Source organism: Pelophylax lessonae (genome assembly GCF_965119305.1).
Source record: "Pelophylax lessonae genome assembly, chromosome: 4".
Classification (NCBI taxonomy): Eukaryota; Metazoa; Chordata; class Amphibia; order Anura; family Ranidae; genus Pelophylax; species Pelophylax lessonae.
In genome coordinates this window covers 513,449,197-513,469,539 of record NC_138771.1, presented here as the reverse complement: position 1 = coordinate 513,469,539, position 20,343 = coordinate 513,449,197, and the positions used below count along the sequence as shown (strand labels likewise).

General features: G+C 43.5%; 1 protein-coding gene across 1 annotated transcript in view; it reads left to right on the top strand.

The window, feature by feature from the left end:
• Positions 1-8,501: 8,501 nt before the first annotated feature.
• The window catches only part of SLC13A4 (solute carrier family 13 member 4), a 72,378-nt gene continuing 60,536 nt past the window's right edge, over positions 8,502-20,343 (top strand). The window contains exon 1 of the mRNA XM_082255052.1: positions 8,502-8,653. Within this exon, the coding sequence (XP_082111178.1) occupies positions 8,555-8,653 (99 nt within the window). The 5' untranslated portion in view covers positions 8,502-8,554. The remainder of the gene's footprint in view (positions 8,654-20,343) is intronic.

Here is a 20,343-nt window from a genome sequence, read left to right as displayed (position 1 = left end):
TTCTATCTTTCAAAAGTGAATTGAAAAAAATGTGTAAACCCTAAGCAGATATATTTGGGGGGCAAGAACCAAGGAAACAAATATTTTGTTTCAGTTAGGAAATGGTGCAAAGTGCAACAAAGATAAACATAAGTAACCAATAGCAACCATACAGACATCAGTCCTTTGAAGTCACATTACAGTATGCAGTTTTCATTACTGTGTTAAAAAAGTCTATCAACACCCACTGTACATGGGGGGGGGGGTTAGTTTAGTAGCTACACAGACTATCTGAGACAATTGTTAGCAATAACAATAAAGCTGAACATTACAGAAGAAATGCCTTTATTGTTTAGGCCCCTGGTGTTCAACCTTGCAGTCTAGGGGCCATATGTGGCCCTTTGGTGGTTATCGCCCAGCCCTATGTTTACTCTTGCAGACAGTAGTCCATGTTACTGAGGTGCTTAGTCAAGCCAGTGAAATATTCTTCAGCCTGGCTTCTAGTAGTTAAATAATTTGGTTTATTTCTTTTACACTTTTTCTTTGCTGTCCGTTTTAAGTTTTTTATTTTCTCTGATCTTTTATGGATCTTGCTGAGAGGAATATAAAATATGGCACAAGTAATTTGTAAGAGGGCTATAGGGAACACAAATATGGAAGTATTGATTTGTAAAGGGTTTTTTATTAGCAATTTAGCAATTGAAGCAGTCTTATGTAAAGTGTCTTCAGTCTATGACTGTCGCCTGAAGCATGTCGACCATCTCCAACAACTCCTATTGCTTGTTCATAGTCTATGACCATCTCCTGTCGCATGTCTGCAGTCTCTGATAGCCTAGCTGTAGCATTACACTCACTGAATATTGTGTATGACTCTTTGGTTATATCAGGAGCTGCACTTGAGGCCCCCTATATCAAGTTACTACCACTGGTTTAGGCCTTACTGTTTTTTAAGAAGCAGATTTAAGACAACCACAGTGCCAAAATTACCATTGTTCAATCAAGACAATCATAAATAAATTAAAGTGTACTGTTATGTAGAACCAATCAAAGCATATGTTTAGCCAAAACTTTTTATTTTATAGTTTATGCTAAAGTAGAAAAGGGTTAAAATATTTTTGGTCTCTGTGCCCAGTTGGAGAAATTGCCCATTATGTTTAGGCATCTACAGGGGAGGACTGGGCCAGGGGGGCAATTGCCACCTGGGCCACTGATGCCCCATAAAAAGGTTGCACTGCTTCTGCTACAAACATGCCTTGAGTGGGAGCGAGGCCGAGTCGCTGCACAATGGGCCTCTGGTTTGTACTTGCCCCCTGGGCTGAGAGTTGCCAGTCTGCCCCTGGGCATCTATCACTGAAACAAGATTTCCCCATTGTAAAATTTCCCCTCTATTTCTGTTTGGGTTCCATGGACAATACAAAATTTAGAATTTTTTTCTCAATCTCAGTTATGAGGACAATGGTAACCAGGACAAATACAGAAAATAACAGAGGGTGAGTCTCCCCAAGGGGATACTATAAAAATTTGATAGGGGTTCTAATCCTCTCCTGCTCTATCCAAAACTCCAAAAAAGTAGTGCCTATAAATACACTTTATTATAATGCAAAGATATTCCATCCACGCCATTATTGTTGGGAGAGAGTTTCAGCAGCTGAAACTCCAAGGGGAGGCAGCAAAGCCATGACCCAAAATATTGCATGAAATGTTTGGCCTGCCATACTGCCATACCCAACTTGATGACTGCCAGTGTGACCCCTTTAGCTCAACCCATACTCTTTTTACCAAGTGCCTCTTTCAGCTGCAATGTGAACAAGCCCTTAAAACAACAGACATTTGAATAAATCACCAGATTCTCAGAAGTGCATTTAAAGGGTTGAGTGCTTCAATCTTCTGTCATCATAACAAAAGAATAGAGTTGAGTGAAACATTCAAAAAACATCTTCCCAACATCCCCAAATAGCCATAATACAAAAAACAAGAACCTTGGAGAGCCTTTAGCAGAAAAATCATAAGTATAATTTTAAAAGGTGAATGCTAGTCTTTATTACAAGCATTACAAGCATAATAAAAGACCAATAGGTCAAAAAAAATAATTCCACAATCTCAGGAAATATAGGAGTACAATATATAATGCATATGCATATGCACAATGCATAATGCATAATCAAGGATACCCTTCTTGTCTGAGATACACCAAAGAAAACTACCGACAACCATTTACCTTGGTCAGGCTGATATGATCAGCAGGACAAGACTAGACGTGTATCAGAAAAGAGATCCTTCTTCAGGGAAGGAGAGGGGTATACTAGATCTATAATGAAATCATAGTGGTAAGTACATTATGCATAGTATAACATAACATAACAGGTTTGTTAACATGATAAACCAATTCAGAGACATACATACTCGCGTTGTACACAGATTAAAAAAAGGATCAAATAAAACCACATATCAGTCAACTTGGTTGGTGTTGGCTGGCCCACAAAAATGTAAAAAAAAAAAAAAAGGAATAGGGACCCCAATATACCGTTCGTACGATGATCAGAGTGAGGTGAAAAGAAATCAAAGGGTCAAGAAATAAACAGATTTTCTTTCCCTTTCCCTTCACCATTTTCATCTGTTTATTTCTTGACCCTTCGATTCCTAATGTCTCTGAATTTGTTTATCATGTTAACAAACCTGTTATTGTTTTTATGCATTGTAATATGTTTGTACTCATATTTCTTGAGATTGTGGAATCGTTTTATTTACCTGTTGATATTTTATTATGTTTGTAATAAGGATTGGCATTCGTGCCAAGATCACCCATCTCATACACCAGAATAAATCTCTAGAACAAATCAACAACACTAATCCCTCCCTCAGACTGCAGCCACTAAAAAAAACAGTTTGCCAAGAATTAGGAGAAAACCTGCGCCATAGCTTTGATTTTTATCTCAAACCACTGAAGCTGACCTGGTACACCCCAGGATAACAAACCTGCAAATCAGTTTGCAACCTTTTTCTCTAAGCTATACAACCTTAATATCACTGACACCCTATCTCCCCCTGAACCTCCCCTCAGCAATTTTTGCAAGACCTACAACTACCCTCAATACCTCAAGAGCACCTTGATCAGCTTTCAACCCCCTTTATAGTAAAGGAAGTACAGACTGCCATCTCTGCCCTCCCATTCCACAAGGCCCCTGGCCCTGATGGGTATGGGAATGAATACTATTAGATGTATGCCTCCCTGCCCTCCCCCTTCTTATGTAAAGCCTTTAATCACACAGCCAGCACTAGAGAGCTATCCCTAGAGAATCTTTAGAAGCCCTAATAACAATCATCCCCAAACCAGGTAGATCCCCTGACTCCCCTGCCAACTTCCCATATCTCTTCTCAATACTGACACTAAAATACATTCCAAATTATTAGCGATTCGGCTCTTGCCAATCATCCCACTACAAGTACATAAAGATCAGGTGGGATTCGTGGCTGGTAGGCAAGCCTCAGATGGTACTAGATGATTCATCGATATTTTGCAGTGGACAGAGCACGATAGGAAGCCTTCTCTGCTAGGAACTAGTTCATTGGCAGTACTTAACAGCTGTGCTACATAAATTTGGATTCAAAGAAAATATCCTTAACTCCATTTTCAGTCTGTATTCCAATCCAGGTGCCAGAGTATGGACCAATGGAAGGATATCTGACCCCTTTAACATCACCGTTGGCACCAGACAGAGATTATAAGTGGACAATTTCATAGTCTCGCTATCTGACACCATCAAGTCTTTACCAGCATTGCAAAATCTCCTAGACCGGATCAGCTGCATCTCTTTATATTAAATTAATTTCAGTAAATCTTCAATGCTTGGCATTTCCCTACCACAATCGACTAGAAATATGATTACTGCAAATACTCCTTTCTCGTGGTCTCCTGACTCAACCCTTTATTATCTTGGCATTCAGTTAATTTCTCTCTCTACCTGACCTCTCCTCATAAACATATCTCAAGGTCTTCAGCAAACCGCTTTCTCCTGGGCAGGTCGAATGGCCTTAATAAAAATGTTCATGCTACCTCATATATTGTATCTATTCAAGTCTATACCTGTGCCGATTTTTTTCCCCACATCTGGCTAGACTAAAAGCCATAATCAACACCTGAATTTGGAAAAGCAGCCATCCTTGAATCCACCACACGCTAAATTTGCTGGCCTCGGTGTCCCTAATATTGGAGCCTACTAAAAAGCAGTAATACTGGATCAAGCTAAAATATGGTGTAATACAGGGGCGTAACTACAGGGGTTGCAGGGGTTGCGATTGCAACCGGGCCCAATGCTCCAGGGGGCCCAGCATTGGATAGGAGGGGAGGCGGGGGCAGCATGTAGAGAAATCACCGTCCTCCTTTTTCCTCCTGTAGCAGAAAGAAAATGGAGGAGATTGGATCCTCTGTATGCTGCCCCCGCCACTCCTCCTATCCAGTTCACTTGTGTTCTGCTGTCTCTGGGCCCCTGTGTGCTCCTCTGGTCTCCTCCCCCCCCACTGTGATCCCTCCCCTTTCCTGCCGGCTGCTGCAGGGGATGTTTAACAATAGAGAACCAGGAAGGGGTCGGTAAATATGTAATTTACCAGCTCCTTGCTTCTCTAAATGGACAGAGTCATAGTCAGTGACATTGTAAAAAAATAAAATAAAATGATAAAAAATAATACAATTAACCACTTGCCGACCGCCGCACGACTATCTACGTGGGCGGTCAGCCCCTCACAGGCAAAGTGACGTAGGGCTACGTCACTAGCTTGTGAGGGTCTAGGGAGCGAGCGCGCGCCGCCGGAGGCGCGCTCCCGCTCCCGCTCCCGCGTGGTCACGGACCCCCCCGCGCGTGTGACCGGCGGACCCGATCGCCGCCGGCCACTCTGCGATCGGCGGGGGAGAGGGAGAAAGTCAGGCAGCTTGTGTAAACAAGCTGCCTGTCATTCTCCTCTCTGTATGAGAGATGATCACATGGATCTACTATGTAGATCCGTTGATCACTCTGCATACAGTTGAAGCCACAGCCAATCACAGTTAGAATCACGCCCCTAGGGACACACACAGCCCCTCCCTCTCAAATAAAGTTAACCCCTTCACTACCAGTGTATTTTTACAGTAACAGTGCATATATATAGCACTGATTACTGTAGAAATGTCACTGGTAACCCCAAAAGTGTCAAAAATGTCAGTCAAGGGTCCGATCTGTCCGCCGCAATGTCGCAGTACCGCAAAAAAAATCGCAGATCGCCGCCATTACGCGTTAAAAAAAAAAACAACAAAAATGACAAAAATCTTTCCCTTTGTTAGTAAACGCAATAACTTTTGCGCAAACCAATCAAAATACGCTTTTTGCGATTTTTTTTACCAAACATAGGTAGCATAAAACAAATTGGCCGAAAATATAAAAAAATTTTGATTTTTACATTTTTTTTTGGGGGAATTTCATATTAAAAAAAGGGAAAAATATTGCTATTTTTGCAAAATTTACGCTCTTTTTTTGTTTATAGCGCGTGATCAAAAAATCGCACAGGTGATCAAATACCGCCAAAAGAAAGCTCTGTTTGTGGGAAAAAAAGGACGCCAAATTCGTTTCGGTACAGCGTCGCACGACCGCGCAATTGTCCGTTAAAGTCACGCAGTGCCGAATCGCAAAATACCCTCTGGTCGTTTAGCAGCCAAATCCTCCGGGGCTTAAGTGGTTAAAATACCAAAAAATAAAAACTACTGACACCAGTGGGTGAACTTCCAGGATCGCAAAGGTCACACTTGCAACCGGGCCCCGGCATTCCACCACCGTGGGGAGGCCCCAAGATGGCAGGAAAGGGACCCGCTGTGGGACCGCAATAAAGGGCCCCGCAAGCGGAGTAAAGGGCCCCAGGATCAGTGGGAAGAGCCCTTGAAGGGAAGGGCCCCGGCCAGGGGTCCGGGGGGGCCCTTCATGGTTTCTTGCACCGGGGCCCTGAAGGTTCTAGTTACGCCTCTGGTGTAATACCCTCCAAAATACACGATGGCTCCAAATTGAGCTTATGGTCCTAATGGTGTCTCCAAAGAAGTTACTCAGCCCCATTCTTATTCAGGTACAACCCCCAAGATGCTTTCTAGATACTGTTACAGCTACTACCTGAGTTTGTAAAGTAATTTATCAAAAATCGAAATGGCATCCTGACTGCACTACTTTCCTATCTTTCTCTCAACACATTTGATCTTCTCATCCCAAATACTTTATCTCCTGGACTAGAGCCGGCCTCAGAGTGCAACTTCGGAGCACTCTGTACCAACTCTATTCTCAGATCATTTAAACAATTATGTTGGACTTAATTTGGGACACTTAACCCCAAACACTTCTACATGTACCTCAAACTTTGTTTTGCCTTATCCCATCTGCATTTCTCTTGTAGTACTGTTACCCTGAACCTAATTAGCTTTTATTTAAAAAAAAAAAACCCCTTTCTAATTAGCTTTTACACCATTGCTAAACCACCCACCAAAGAAATCTCGTATATATCTACAAGCTCATAGTAAGTCCCCTTCTCCACAGTAAATCCTCCTCTATGTGTCTGTGGGAACGATGGATGAATTACACTTACACCACAGAACAATAGCATTTAGCTTCTAACTCCTCACTTAAGACTTTGTATTGTATGTCCCATTGGGAAACAGCACATAAAATGTTTATTAATTGGTACTTAACCCCAGCCAAACTGGCCCACATGTATCCATCAGTTTCTCCTACTTGCTGGAGACAGTGTAGTCATTATGGCTCATATCCCACATTTGGTAATGTTGTTCAGTTTTTGGGAATTTCTGGTCGGATGTAGCAACCTTAATTTCTCCTACCACAGGCCTCACCTTCTCTCCCACTCTTCAGATGGTTTTACTCAGCATGGACTACTACCTCTGGCCACCTTTTGTCACAAAAGAGCACCATTAGGCGACAGGACTCCTGTCCCCTGAAAATGTTCTGTTGTGATGAAACATGTTGGAAGAGACTAGCTGTGATGTTATCATGCTCACCGCTATGAGTGCAGGACTTCTGTCCCCTAAAGACATACTCTTGTGATGAAACATGTCAGCAGGACCCTACATAAGACATCAGCATTCTGTCCTCCATGAGTGCCGTGATGCTGTTGTGCTTGTCTCTATCTTTCACATTGTAAGTACCCTACTGTGCAATAAACTGATTTTTTTTTCCACTGCTTCAAATAATAAGAATGTCTATGAATATTCATTTTTTTATCTATTATCACTGGTTAGATCATATTTAAAGGGACAGCACATCTGTTTTTTATTAATATTATTATTATGCCGGATTTGTATAGCTTCAACGGTTTAAACAGCGCTTTACAATATAAAAGGGGAGACAATACAATTACAATACAAGAGGATTACGAGGGCCCTGCTCAGAAGAGCTTACAATCTAATAGGGTGTGGCAGGTGGTACAAAAGGTTGTACCTGTGGGCAATGAGCTGATGGAAGTGGTAAAAAATTAGTTGGAGTTGTGATAGACTTCCCTGAAGAGATGAGTTTTCAGGGATCGCCTGAAGGCAGCCAGAGTAGGAGACAGCTGTACAGATTGAGGTAGAGAGTTCCAGAGAATTTGAGAGGCTCTGGAGAAATCCTGAAGATGAGCATGGGAGGAGAAGACAAGGGAGCTTGAGAGCAGGAGGTTTTGAGAGGAGCGGAGAGGATAATTTGGGTGATATTTAAATACAAGATCGGTGATGTAGCTCGGGGCTGAGTTGTGGATGGCTTTGTATGTTATTGTTAGTATTTTGAATTTTATTTTCTGGCCAATCTGGAGCCATTGGAGGGATCAGCGGACAGGGGTGGCAGACACTGAGCAGTTGGTAAGGTAGATTTTGTTTAAGGAAGTGGCGCAACATACATGCTATGATATGTACGCTAGTAGGTTAATCATGTGAGAAGAGGTGAAGAAGTGAGGTGAGGAGTATTTATTGTATTTATTTATCTTAGTGATGATTGTCACTGAGAAAAACAAGAGGTAGAAAGTCCTAAATTTTACAGCTTTTACCGATCAATGGGGAAAATCTTTCAATGGGGCCACTTATTCTGATGACAAGTCTACAAGAGGAGAATTTTCTATTATGTTTATCCTTCTATTTCATGTTGTGGCTCTAGGAAAAAAAGTGATATTAAATCTACACAGGAGGACAAAAACAATAAGTTTGGGCCTTCAATATTTAAATTATAAAGTTTTTTATTACTATGTTTTCATGTTCAGTGGGTCCTTCTACTGCCATTCTTATTTAAATGTGGTAGCATTATGGCAAGTGCTGGGGCCTTCAATCTATACGTTAGTGAACAGTTAACTCTGGATTATAAAACACAAAGGGGTAGCTCTTAATCCTTGCAAATAGTCACCTTGGTAATAAACTGTATCTTAAATATTAGCCAGTCCCTCCTCGGTCAGGAAGATTGGGGGGGAGTAATACAGGATTAATGGGCACTGAAGGAGTTCTAGAAGAGAAAGACTTAGGAGTAAATCCTCGTCACACTTACAGTAGAAAGAGTTTGGTGTGCGGGGACCTATTCTGACTCAGAGCAGGATGGCGGTGTGGAGTGAGCTCCTGAGATCCAAAAACCTCCTTCTGGTTATCTCCATCCCTCTTCTTCTGCTCCCTCTGCCCTTGCTGCACCCCAGCAGTGTAAGTACTTCCTACTTCTGAACTTTGCTTAAACCTTATCAGGATTTATCATTAAGTAAGCATAAAAGGGCAATGACGATGTGAAAATCGAAGTAACTCAACAAGAAAGGAACATTTTGTTTACTTCTAATTGGTTGCTGTCAGTTTCTATGCTTTGCATATTGTTTGTTCTGTCTACATTACTAAATTAGCATGTATTGCTTTATGATAAATTGATGAAACTTAGTCACTGACCTGATTTGTTAATGAATAGGAACTAGCTGCACTCCACACAACTTCCAATCACATGTGTTTTCTCTGATAGTTGGAATCTGCAAGTTGAAACCAAATCAGTAGCTGTGGCCAACACAGGCAGGTCTTATTAACCACTTGCCTACTGGGCACTTATACCCCCTTCCTGCCCAGGCCAATTTTCAGCTTTCAGCGCTCTCACACTTTGAATGACAATTGTGCGGTCATGCTACACTGTACCCATATGACATTTTTATCATTTTTTCACACAAATAGAGCTTTCTTTTGGTGGTATTTAATCACCTCTGGGTTTTTTATTTCTTACAAAAAAAAAAGAAAAAAGACAGAAAATTTTGAAAAAAAAAAAGTTTTTCTTATTTTCTGTGAGTAAATTTTGAAAATAAATAAATGTTTCTCCTTCACTGATGTGCGCTGATGGGCACTGATAGGCTGCACTGATGGGCACTGATGAGGTGGCACTTATGGGCACTGATGAGGTGGCACTTATGGGCACTGATGAGGTGGCACTGATGAGGAGGTACTAATATGCCGCACTGATGAGCACTGATAGGCGGCACTGATGAGCACTGATAGGCGGCACTGATGAGCACTGATAGGTGGCACTGCTGGGCACTCAGAGGTGGCACTGCTGGGCACTGAGAGGTGGCACTGCTGGGCACTGAGAGGTGGCACTGACAGGTGGCACTGATGGGCACTGAGAGGCGGCACTGAGAGGCGGCACTGATGGGCACTGATGGGTGGCACTGATGGACACTGACGGGTGGCACTGATGGGCAGCACCATCAGTGCCCACACCCATAGTGCTGCTAGTCAGTGCCCATCAGTGCCTAGATGAGCAGGCACTGATGGGCACAGACTGGCAGCACTATGGGCACTGACCAGGGGCGTAACTACAGGGGTTGCAGGGGTTGCGATTGCTACCGGGCCCCATGCTCCAGGGGGCCCAGTAGCAAACCAGTGGGTGAACTTCCAGGATTGCAAAGGTCACACTTGCGACCGGGCCCTGGCATTGCACCACTGTGGGGAGGCCCAAAGATTGCAGGAAGGGAGCCCACTGCAGAACTTGTGAAAGGATCCTGCTGCGGGACCGTAATAAAAGGCCATGCAACGAGAGTAAAGAGCCCCAGGATTAGTGGGAAGAGCCCTGGGCTTGAAGGGAAGGGCCCCGGCCAGGGATCTGGGGGGGCCCTTCATGGTTTCTTGCATCGGGGCCCTGAAGGCTCTAGTTACGCCTCTGGCACTGACTGTGGGCACTGATGGGGGGCACTGATGGCAGGCACTGTGGGCAGTTGTGGCATTTTTTCCCCCTCTTCTGTAATCAGGGCACTGGTGATCAGTGCCCTGATTACATTCCTTTGTGTCCCCTTACCGGTGATCTGCTCTCCTCTTCCTCACACTGCAGTCTCCGTGTGAGGAAGAGAGCTGGCGATGAGAGATGATCTCATATGTTTACATATGAGATCATCTCTCATTGCACGGTCCGATCACGTGGTAAATGGCCCCTGTGATTGGCTGTGTCCAAGTGACACGGCCGACACAGATTTTCCCCGATGCACGCTCGCGGGAGCGCGCAGGGAGCCTGTTACTGGGAGGGCGTTTAAAGACGGCCTCCCGGAAATTAGAGCCCGCGCTGTAGCCGTCTTTCGGCTATAGCGCGGGTCGGAAGTAGTTAAGTACAAGTGGATAACTACAGCTCATAGATGATAAATTTATGTGATTAGGAACGATGCAATGCACAAATGGAAAAGGTTCTCAGCAACCAATTGCATTTCTACTTTCACTGATCTGACTGCCCTTGCAGGGCAAAGCAACAGGTTCACTTTAAAGGAAGCCCAGAAATCAGATTTATAATCTCCTTCCCTATCACCCCCCACCCTTTGGCTGCTCTGTTCAGCTGCCGGAAACGGAGGAAGGAAGCTTTTTATAATCTCCAATTTGCGCCATTGAGCTTGCACAAGGCTTAGGACTCTCTTGCCACCCCCATTTTGGCAGAGCTAGGTGTCTGTATGGCTACCAAGCACCTGTGTTGTCACATGGCAGGAAGGACAGTGAGTCACATAATTCCAATACACAGAAGTACTCAGTATTTTTCACCACTCCTCACAGCTGAACAGAGCAGTCGGGAAGCAAATGAAAGGCAAGTATAGGCTGCTGGTGCATCTACTGATAAAGTGAACATGCTGCTTTGCCGTTAATGGTAATACATGGAGACTGTAAATGCTAACCCCCCTTCTGAGGATGCTGGTGGTTTAACTGTCTCTGGCTTCGAAACTTTCTGTGTCATTGACTCAGAAAAAACATGCAGTATGCAAACGGAAAGTCATGACTCTCAATCTGCATACCTATTCAAAGTCAATGACTCAAAAAGCTTTGAAAATATTAGCCAGGTATACAGCATTTTCAGAAAAAGAGTCCGTCAATGAAAGCCTACTTATAAACTCACCGGGCACTTTTAAGGTACAGCTTGCTAGTACAGGTTTTGACCCCCTTTTGCCTTCAGAACTGCCCTAATTCTTCGTGGCATAGATTTAACAAGGTGTTGGAAACATTCCTCAGAGATTTTGGTCCATATTGACATGATAGCATCACGCAGTTGCTGCAGATTTGTCGGCTATACATCCATGATACGAATTTCCCGTTCCACCACATCCCAAAGGTGCTCTATTGGATTGAGATCTGGTGACTGTGAAGGCCATTGGAGTACAGTGACCTCATTGTCATGTTCAAAAAAACAGTTTGAGATGATTTGAGCATTGTGACATTGTCCTGCTGTAAGTGGCCTTTAGAAGAAGGGTACACTGTAGTCATAAAGGGATGGACATGGTCAGCAACAATACTCAGGCAGGCCGTGGTGTTTAAACGATGCTCAGATGGTACTAAGGGGCCCAAAGTGTGCGAAGATAATATCCCCCACACCATTACACCACCAGCCTGAACCATTGATACAAGGCAGGATGGATCCATGCTTTCATGTTGTTCATGCCAAATTCTGATCTTACTATCTGAATGACACAGCTGAAATCGAGACTTATCAGATTAGGCAAAGTTTTTTCAATCTTCTGTTGTCCAATTTTGGTGAGCCTGTGCGAAATGTAGCCTCTGTTTCCTGTTCTTAGCTGACAGGAGTGGCACCAGGGCCGGTGCCACCACTAGGCAAACTAGGCAGCCACCTAGGGCGCACTGCCACCTAGAGGGCAGCCATGGCCAGTGCCACATTCCTCTCCTGTCACCTCCTCATCCCCAGTGGATGTCACTATAGAGGGAGGCAGTGTGTACAGGAAGGATTGTGTAGGGTTAAAGGGGGGCAGTGTGTATAGGAAGGGGGTCTAGGGTTAAAGGGGGTGAAGCAAAAAGGGAGGGCAGTGTGTGCAGGAAGAGGGTGTAGTGTTAAAGAGGGGCACTGTGTGCAGGAAGGGGGGCAGTGTATTCAGGAAGGGAGGTGTAGGGTTAAAGGAGGGCAGTGTGTACAGGAAGAGGGGTGTAGGATTAAAGAGGGCAGTGTATACGGGAAGGGGAGTGTAGGGTTAAAGGAGGGGGGGCATTATGTGCAGGAAGGGGGGCAATGTGTACAGTTCTTTTGGGGGGGGTGCAAGTAGCTGGCCTAGGGTGCGAAATAGTCTAGCACCAGCCCTGAGTGGCACCTGGTGTTGTCTTCTGCTGCTGTAGCATCTGCTTCAAGGTTTGATGTGTTGTGCGTTCAGAGATGGTATTCTGCATACCTTGGTTGTAATGAGTGATTGCGTTACTATTGCCTTTCTATCATCTGGAACCAGTTTGACCACTCTCTGACTTCTGACATCAACAAGGCATTTTTGTCCACACAACTACCACTCATTGGATATTTTCTCTTTTTTTGGACCATTCTCTGTAAACCCTAGAGATAGTTGTGCATGAAAATTCGAGTAGATCCGCAGTATTTGAAACACTTAGACCAGCCCGTCTGGCACCAACAACCATGCCACGTTCAAAGTCACCTAAATCCTCTTTCTTCCCCATTCTCATGCTCAGTTTGAACTTCGTCAAGTCGTCTTCACCATGTCTAGATGCCTAACTGCATTGAGTTGCTGCATGTGATTGGCTGATTAGCAATTTGTGTTACCAAACAGTTGAACAGGTATACCTAATAAAGTGGCCGGTGTGTATGTATATACTGTATATATATATATATATATATATATATATATATACAGTATATATATATATATATATATATATATATATATATATATATATATATATATACAGTGCCTTGAAAAAATATACATACCCCTTGACATTTTCCACATTTTATTATATTACAACCAAAGCCGTAATTGTATCTTATTGGGATTTTATGTGATAGACCAACACAAAGTGGCACATGATTGTGAAGTGGAAGGAAAATAATAAATGGTTTTCAAAAATTTTTACAAATAAATAAGTGTGGCGTGCATTTGTATTCAGCCCCTCTGAGTCTATACTTTGTAGAACCACCTTTCACTGCAATTAAAGCTGCAAGTCTTTTTGGGTATTTCTCTACCAGCTTGGCACATCTAGAGAGTGACATTTTTGCCCATTCTTCTTTGCAAAATAGCTCAAGCTCTGTCAGATTGGATGAAGAGCGTCTGTGAACAGCAATTTTCAAGTCTAGTCACAGATTCTCAATTGGATTTAGGTCTGGACTTTGACTGGGCCATTCTAACCCATGAAAATGCTTTGATATAAACCATTCCATTTGTAGCAACATTTCCAGGCCTGGGGCCTGATGTGGGTCTGCCACTGTTACCAGTAACCTCTCCAGCCCATGTGAGCTGTGACCCTGGGTGTGAGAACTGAGACATTGACAACTCCGGCATCTTTGTTTGGTTGTTTTATTTTATTTTTCGGGGATAAGAGAAGGGAATGAGTGGGATACTCCTCTGGCTCGACTATGTACAATTCTGGGACTTTACAGCAAAAATGCCCGTAAGCGCTGTCTTGACGCCTGCCGACGCTAGCCAACGCTTACTGAACTTACTTACTCACACTGTATCTCTGAAAGCTGTGCTGGAACTCCGACTTAAGTCCAAAAGATCCAGGACTGTGGAATACTGGACTTCTAACAATACTTGCACTCACAAGTCACTGACTACTCCCTCCTGCCTTGCACTGGCTTGAGGTAGCTTGTTGTGAATTCCTGTATGGCTGCAACTCTTAACTGATGCACTACACACTGTGCACTGACTCTTCAGAGCCCAAACTGCAGGTGCCCCCTTTAACTCTTCAGGGTTCCCTGACTAGGTACCCCCTCTGTCACTTCAGGGTCCTCAACCTAGGCACCCCCTTTACAGCTAGCTGACACTTGGATCCTAGAACCTTCTCTGGAGTGGTCCCCACTGACACTAGGCAGACCCCCAGGGGCAATCCACAGTACTCATGACCTGTGTAGGCTTTCCTGGGACTGGACCCCTCTTTCCCTACGCTGGTTCTCGGCACACCAGATCCCCCTCAGCTCAACTCAGCACTCTCTGGATTCTTAGACAGCACCCAGAGACATCCTCTTCCTCAAACAGGAGTTGAGAATTGAGCCGTTCTCTCCCTCCTGGGACTCTGCTCCCGCCAAAGATGCTCAGTCATAAACTCCCCTCTGACTTATACCCACTCCCAGAATCCTTTGCAGCAGAATCTGTGGTAGTTACAAGCCAGAATGTGTCCCTGATTGGGTTTCCTCCACTGCCCTATGAGAAGCCTCTCACAGAGCCAGTGGGGAGACTTCTCTCTCAGCAGACACACCTGGAAGCCATGACACGCTAACCAAAAAGCAATCATGGCCCTGCTGTTAGGCAGACATGGCCCACTATGCATTTACCTAGCCCCTACCTGTAGCTCTGGCTGTATGTTTAGGGTCGTTGTCCTGCTTGAAGATGAACCTCCGCCTCAGTCTCAAGTCTTTTGCATACTCTAACAGGTTTTCTTCCAAGATTGCCCTTTATTTGGCTCCATCCATCTTCCCATCAACTCTGACCAGCTTCCCTGTCCCTGCTGAAGAGAAGCATTGCCACATCATGATGCTGCCACCACCATGTTTCACGGTGGGGATGGTGAGATCAGGGTGACGTGCAGTGTTAGTTTTCCATCTCTTCTGACCAGAGCACCTTCTTCCACGTTTGCTATGTCCCCCCACATGGCTTCTCACAAACTACAAACGGGACTCCTTATGGCTTTCTTTCAACAATGGCTTTATTCTTGTCACTTCTCCATAAAGGCCAGATTTGTGGAGTGAATGACTAATAGTTGTCCTATGGACAGATTCTCCCACCTGAGCTGTGGGTCTCTGCAGCTCCTCCAGAGTTACCATGGCTGCTTCTCTGATGAATGCTCTCCTTCCCTGGCCTGTCAGTTTAGGTGGACGGCCATGTCTTGGTAGGTTTGCAGTTGTGCCATACTCTTTAAATTTTCGGATGATGGATTGAACAGTGCTTCGTGAGATGTTCAAAGCTTGGGATATTTTTTTTATAACCTAAACCTGTTCTGAACTTCTCCACAACTTTATCTCTGACCTGTCTGGTGTGTTCCTTGGCCTTCATAATGCTCTTTGTTCCCTGAGGTTCTCTAAAAAACCTCTGAGAGCTTCAAAGAACAGCTGCATTTATACTGAGATTAAATTACACACAGGTGGATCTTATTAGGTGACTTTTGAAGGTAATTGGTTCCACTAGATTTGGGTTAGGGGTATTAGAGTAAAGGGGGCTGAATACAAATGGCCGCCACACTTTTTAGATATTTATTTGTAAAAAATTTGGAAAACCATTTATCATTTTCCTTCCACTTCACAATTATGTGCCACTTTGTGTTGGTCCATCAAATAAAATCCCAATAAAACACATTTACGTTTTTGGTTGTAAGGTGACAAAATGTGGAACATTTCAAGGGGTATGAATACTTTTTCAAGGCACTGTATACTTGTAATTCTCGTTGTCGGGTCTGGGGCGCGCGCGCATCCACTGGGGCCATGCTCCCGCCGTGATTGGACACATCGGGAGCCAATCAGCAGGTCCAGTGGCTGCGATGGCCACCAGGACCATCCAATCATTTGTAGGAGAGACAGAATGGCAGTCTGCCTACGTAAACAAGGCAGACCGCTGCTCTGTCACAGAGGGAGAGAGAGATTTTGTGTTCTGGCTAATCAGGAACACAGATGTCTCTCTTCCTCCAGTCAGTCGATCCCCCACACAGTAAGAAAGCACATCCAGGAAACATAGTTAACAATTTGATTGCCCCTGATGTTAACCCCTTCCCTGCCAGTGTCATTTATACAGTGACAGTGCATTTTTTTAACAATGATCACTGTATTGATGTCACTTGTCCCCAAAAAGCATCACTTAGTGTCAGATTTTTCCGCTGCAATGTCGCAGTCCCACTAAAAATCACTGTCTGGTTTGGTGCCTGTTTTCTTTGATATAGCACTACTATTGGGTACTGAGTATTACTTTCAGTGATTTCCTGTTATATTGTATGTTTGTACATTCAAATGATACTAAAGTCTCTTTTTTTTATTTCATTTAAAAATAATAAACTTGTCATACTTACCTGCTCTGTGCAGTGGTTTTGCACAGAGCAGCCTAGATCCTCCTCTTCTTGGGTGTTTCTCTGGCGCTCCTGGCCTTTCCCTCCTGCCGAGTACCCCCACAGTAAGCAGCTTGCTATGGGGGCATCTGTCCTGAGCCGTTGCTCCGTGTGTCCATTCAGACACTGAGCCACGGCTCAGCCCCACCCCTTCTATCTACTCATTGGCTCACTGACTTTGATTAACAGCAGAGGGAGCCTGACAGGAGCGAGAGGCTGTCTTAGCCAATGAGGAGGGGACAAAGTCTTTCTGCAACATCGCTGGATAGAGATGGGGCTCAGGTAAGTATTAGGGGGGCTGAGGGAGCTGCAGCACACAGAAGGTTTTTTATCTTAATGCATAGGATCCATTAAGATAAAAACCTTCTGACTTTAAAGTGAAGTTAAAGTGATGCTAAAGGATTTTTTTAACCACTTGCCAACCAGCCGCCTTAGTTATACTGCGGCAGGTTGGCTCTGTTACGCAAAACGACATACCTGTATGTCGTTCCATGTAGCAGTTAGTGGGATCGCACGTACTGCTAGGGGTACGCGCATACACCAATTGGCTAGAGCGGGAGCCAATCAGCGAGTCCGGATGACGTGATGTCCGCCAGCACCTGCGATCGCTCCCCATGGAGACATAACGGCGGTCTGCCGAAGTAAACACGGCAGACCGCTGTTCTGTCAGCGATGAACACAGGGATCCTGTGTTCCTCCTATTTAGGAACACAAGTCTCTGTGTTCATCCAGTAAGTACATCCCACACACAGTTAGAAAGCACCCCCTAGGCACACATTTAACCCTTTGATCATTCCTGGTGTTAACTCCTTCCCTGCCAGTGGCATTTTTACAGTAACAGTGGATGTTTTTAGCACTGATTACTGTAGTAATGTCACTGGTCCCCCCAAAAGTGTCAAAGGTGTCAGTTAGGTGTCCAAATTGTCCGCCACAATGTCGCAGTCCCGCTAAAAAATTGCTAATTGCCGCCCTTACTAGTAAAAAAATAAAATAAATAAAAATGACATAAATCTTGCCCCTAGTTTGAAGACACGATAACTTTTTCCCAAACCAATTATACACGTATTGGGATTTTTTTTTTCCAAAAATATGTAGCAGAATACATATTGACCTAAATTGATGAAAAAATGAGATTTTAATTTTTTTTTATTGGGAATGTTTTATAGCAAAAAGTATATATAAAAAAAAATATATATATATATATATATATATATATATATATATATATGTATTTTAGAATTGTCCCTCTTTTTTTGTTTATAGCACAAAAAAAAATTGTAAAGGTGATCAAATACCACCAAAAGAAAGCTCTATTTGTGGGGGAAAAAAAGGACAATTTTATTTGGGTACAGCGTCGCAGGACTGCACAATTATCAGTTAAAGTAGCATAGTGCCATATCGCAAAAAAATGGCCTGGTTAGTATGGGGGTAAAACCTTCCAGTCCTTAAGTGGTTAAAAATAACAAACATATTATACTTACCTGCTCGGTGGTTTTGCACAGAGCAGCCTCAATCCTTCTCTTCTCGGGTCCCCTGCCGGCAATTTGGGCTCCTCCCCCCTGCTGAGTGCACCTATAGCAAGCCACTATGGGGTCACGCATGTGTGCTTGCTACCGTGCCCTGTTCTGCGTGTCCATTGACCCTGCCCCCTGCTCACTGTCTGTGATTGACAGCAGCAGGAGCCAATGTCCCTCACTGCTGTGTCTGAGCCGAAAAGAAGGGAGAGAGCTGGGAGAGCAGATGCTCTCATGAATATCACTGGACTAAGAGTAGGCTTAGGTAAGTATAAGGGGCTGGGGAGGAGCTGCAGACAGAAGGTTTTTTTTGGAATGCATGAAAATAAAAAACCTTCAGCCTTTAGAACCCCTTTAAAGTGGTTGTAATCCTGTACATATACCTAGTTAAGTGACTAGCATTAGGTGATACACAGAGATGAAACAAATCCTCCTTCATAAGTTTTAGCTGTGTATCTGCAGCCATTTCTTCTATAGATTGTTCTGAAAACACAAAGAGGAAAGGATTTCTCATTTAATCTAGGATCTGAAGTCTTCAAAGAGCAAGCAGCTCGGAGCCCTGATTGGAGGGAAGGGACACCCCCCCCTTCACACCATACAGAGAACAAGCACAGCTGTGAATGTGAGTCACATGCTGAGTGCTGCAGCTCTCTCCCCCATCACTTTCTGAGTAATCAGGCAGCAGAGAGAAATGACACTCAGGGCCAGTTCACACCACATGCAGTCCAGTGCGTTTTTTTTTCTGCATCAAAAACGCATGGAAAGTAAGTTATATGGTTTTCAATGGCATAGTTCACACTAGTACTTGCAGTTTATGTGCGTTCCAATTCCAGAAAAAAAGTAGAACATGCTGCATCAAAAATGCACAAGAACGCACCTAAATGCACCAAAAACGCACTGGAACCCACGTGTCCTTTTTTAGGGTTAAGTAAAAAGAAGGGGGAAAATGCACTGGTCTGCATCAAAAACGTATCAAAAACGCACATGCAGAAAAGCATCTGGAGCGCATCCGGACTGTATTTCTATGGTGTGAACTGGCCCCCTTGTGCTTTGGTGAGAGGCAAGTATGCAGTACAGAATGATGTGTTTTTTTCATATGTCATGTCTGAGGTTTACAACCACTTTAACAATAAGAAAACAAAACAAAAAAAAATACATATACAGGTATACACTAAACTAAAAATCGGGCAGACTCGATGGACCACTTGGTCTTTTTTCTGCTGTCACTTTTCTATGTTTTTATGTTTCAGGAGAGTATTAACAGAGAATATAAAAGAATTTTAAAGGTAGAGATCTCACTGTGTAAGGGACCTATTCACACAGTGGATTACCAAAACGAGGGACTTTATTGGATCAGGTATAGCAATGGTGAGCACACAGGGTGTATAAAAGAATACAACATCTTTATTAATGATTAAAAACAAGTAGAAGTGATACAATACATTACATCACAGCGACAATGATAAGTCGAGAACAATTCAACGTGCAAACATAATTGGTCATATGGTTCAACGCGTTTCGCCAACTTGTAAGGTGGCTTCCTCAGGAACCAATATGGTCGGTTAGTGTATCCTCTAGTCATAAGAGAAGAAGACACATAAGTAGACATACTAAATAGTTGCTTCACAAATAATACAGTGTGCCTCGTATACCAACAGAACACACGTACATTATTAATGTTAACATGCTCAACCAGTTAACAGAGATAATTAACATTAGGATTCATGATGTCACGCCAGCCATAGGATCAGAAGCAGATACCTTCCCATATATGACCCTAGAAAGGGGTCAAACATGCCTAATTGGCATTGTGGATCGGACCAGGTCCATAGCTTCCCTGCTAGAAAGATAATGGCAGCCAGGTATCAACAGGTGTAAGGATATTTGGCAATTGTAGAAGATCTAAAGGTATGAGGGAAGAGAAGGATATATAAAGAGAGAGTGTTGGCAAAGTCCAATATCTCTAAAAAGAGACAAAAGATCATTTTAGAGGCCAGGGCACATATAAAGAGGTAGTTATTGCTATATCATTATAGAGATCAACAATGGAAGTAAAAATCCATTGAATGTACTACTGGGGGCTAATAAGCCTATATATGTAAATGGCAGACAATGATAAATAGTCAACTAGTCCTTAAAGTAAATTGTCCCCATGTATATAATAAAAAATATATATAATAATATAAAAAAAAGTATGGGCAAAGTTTTTCTTGGTCATACCTCTCTTGTAGGTCACAGGAGTGTAGTTATGTTCTGCTCTTCTGTAGCCCAGAGTCAGCTGATAGCAGGCTAAGGGCCGCTGTTAGCTGACATCACAGAGCTACTCTGGGCTCTAGATCT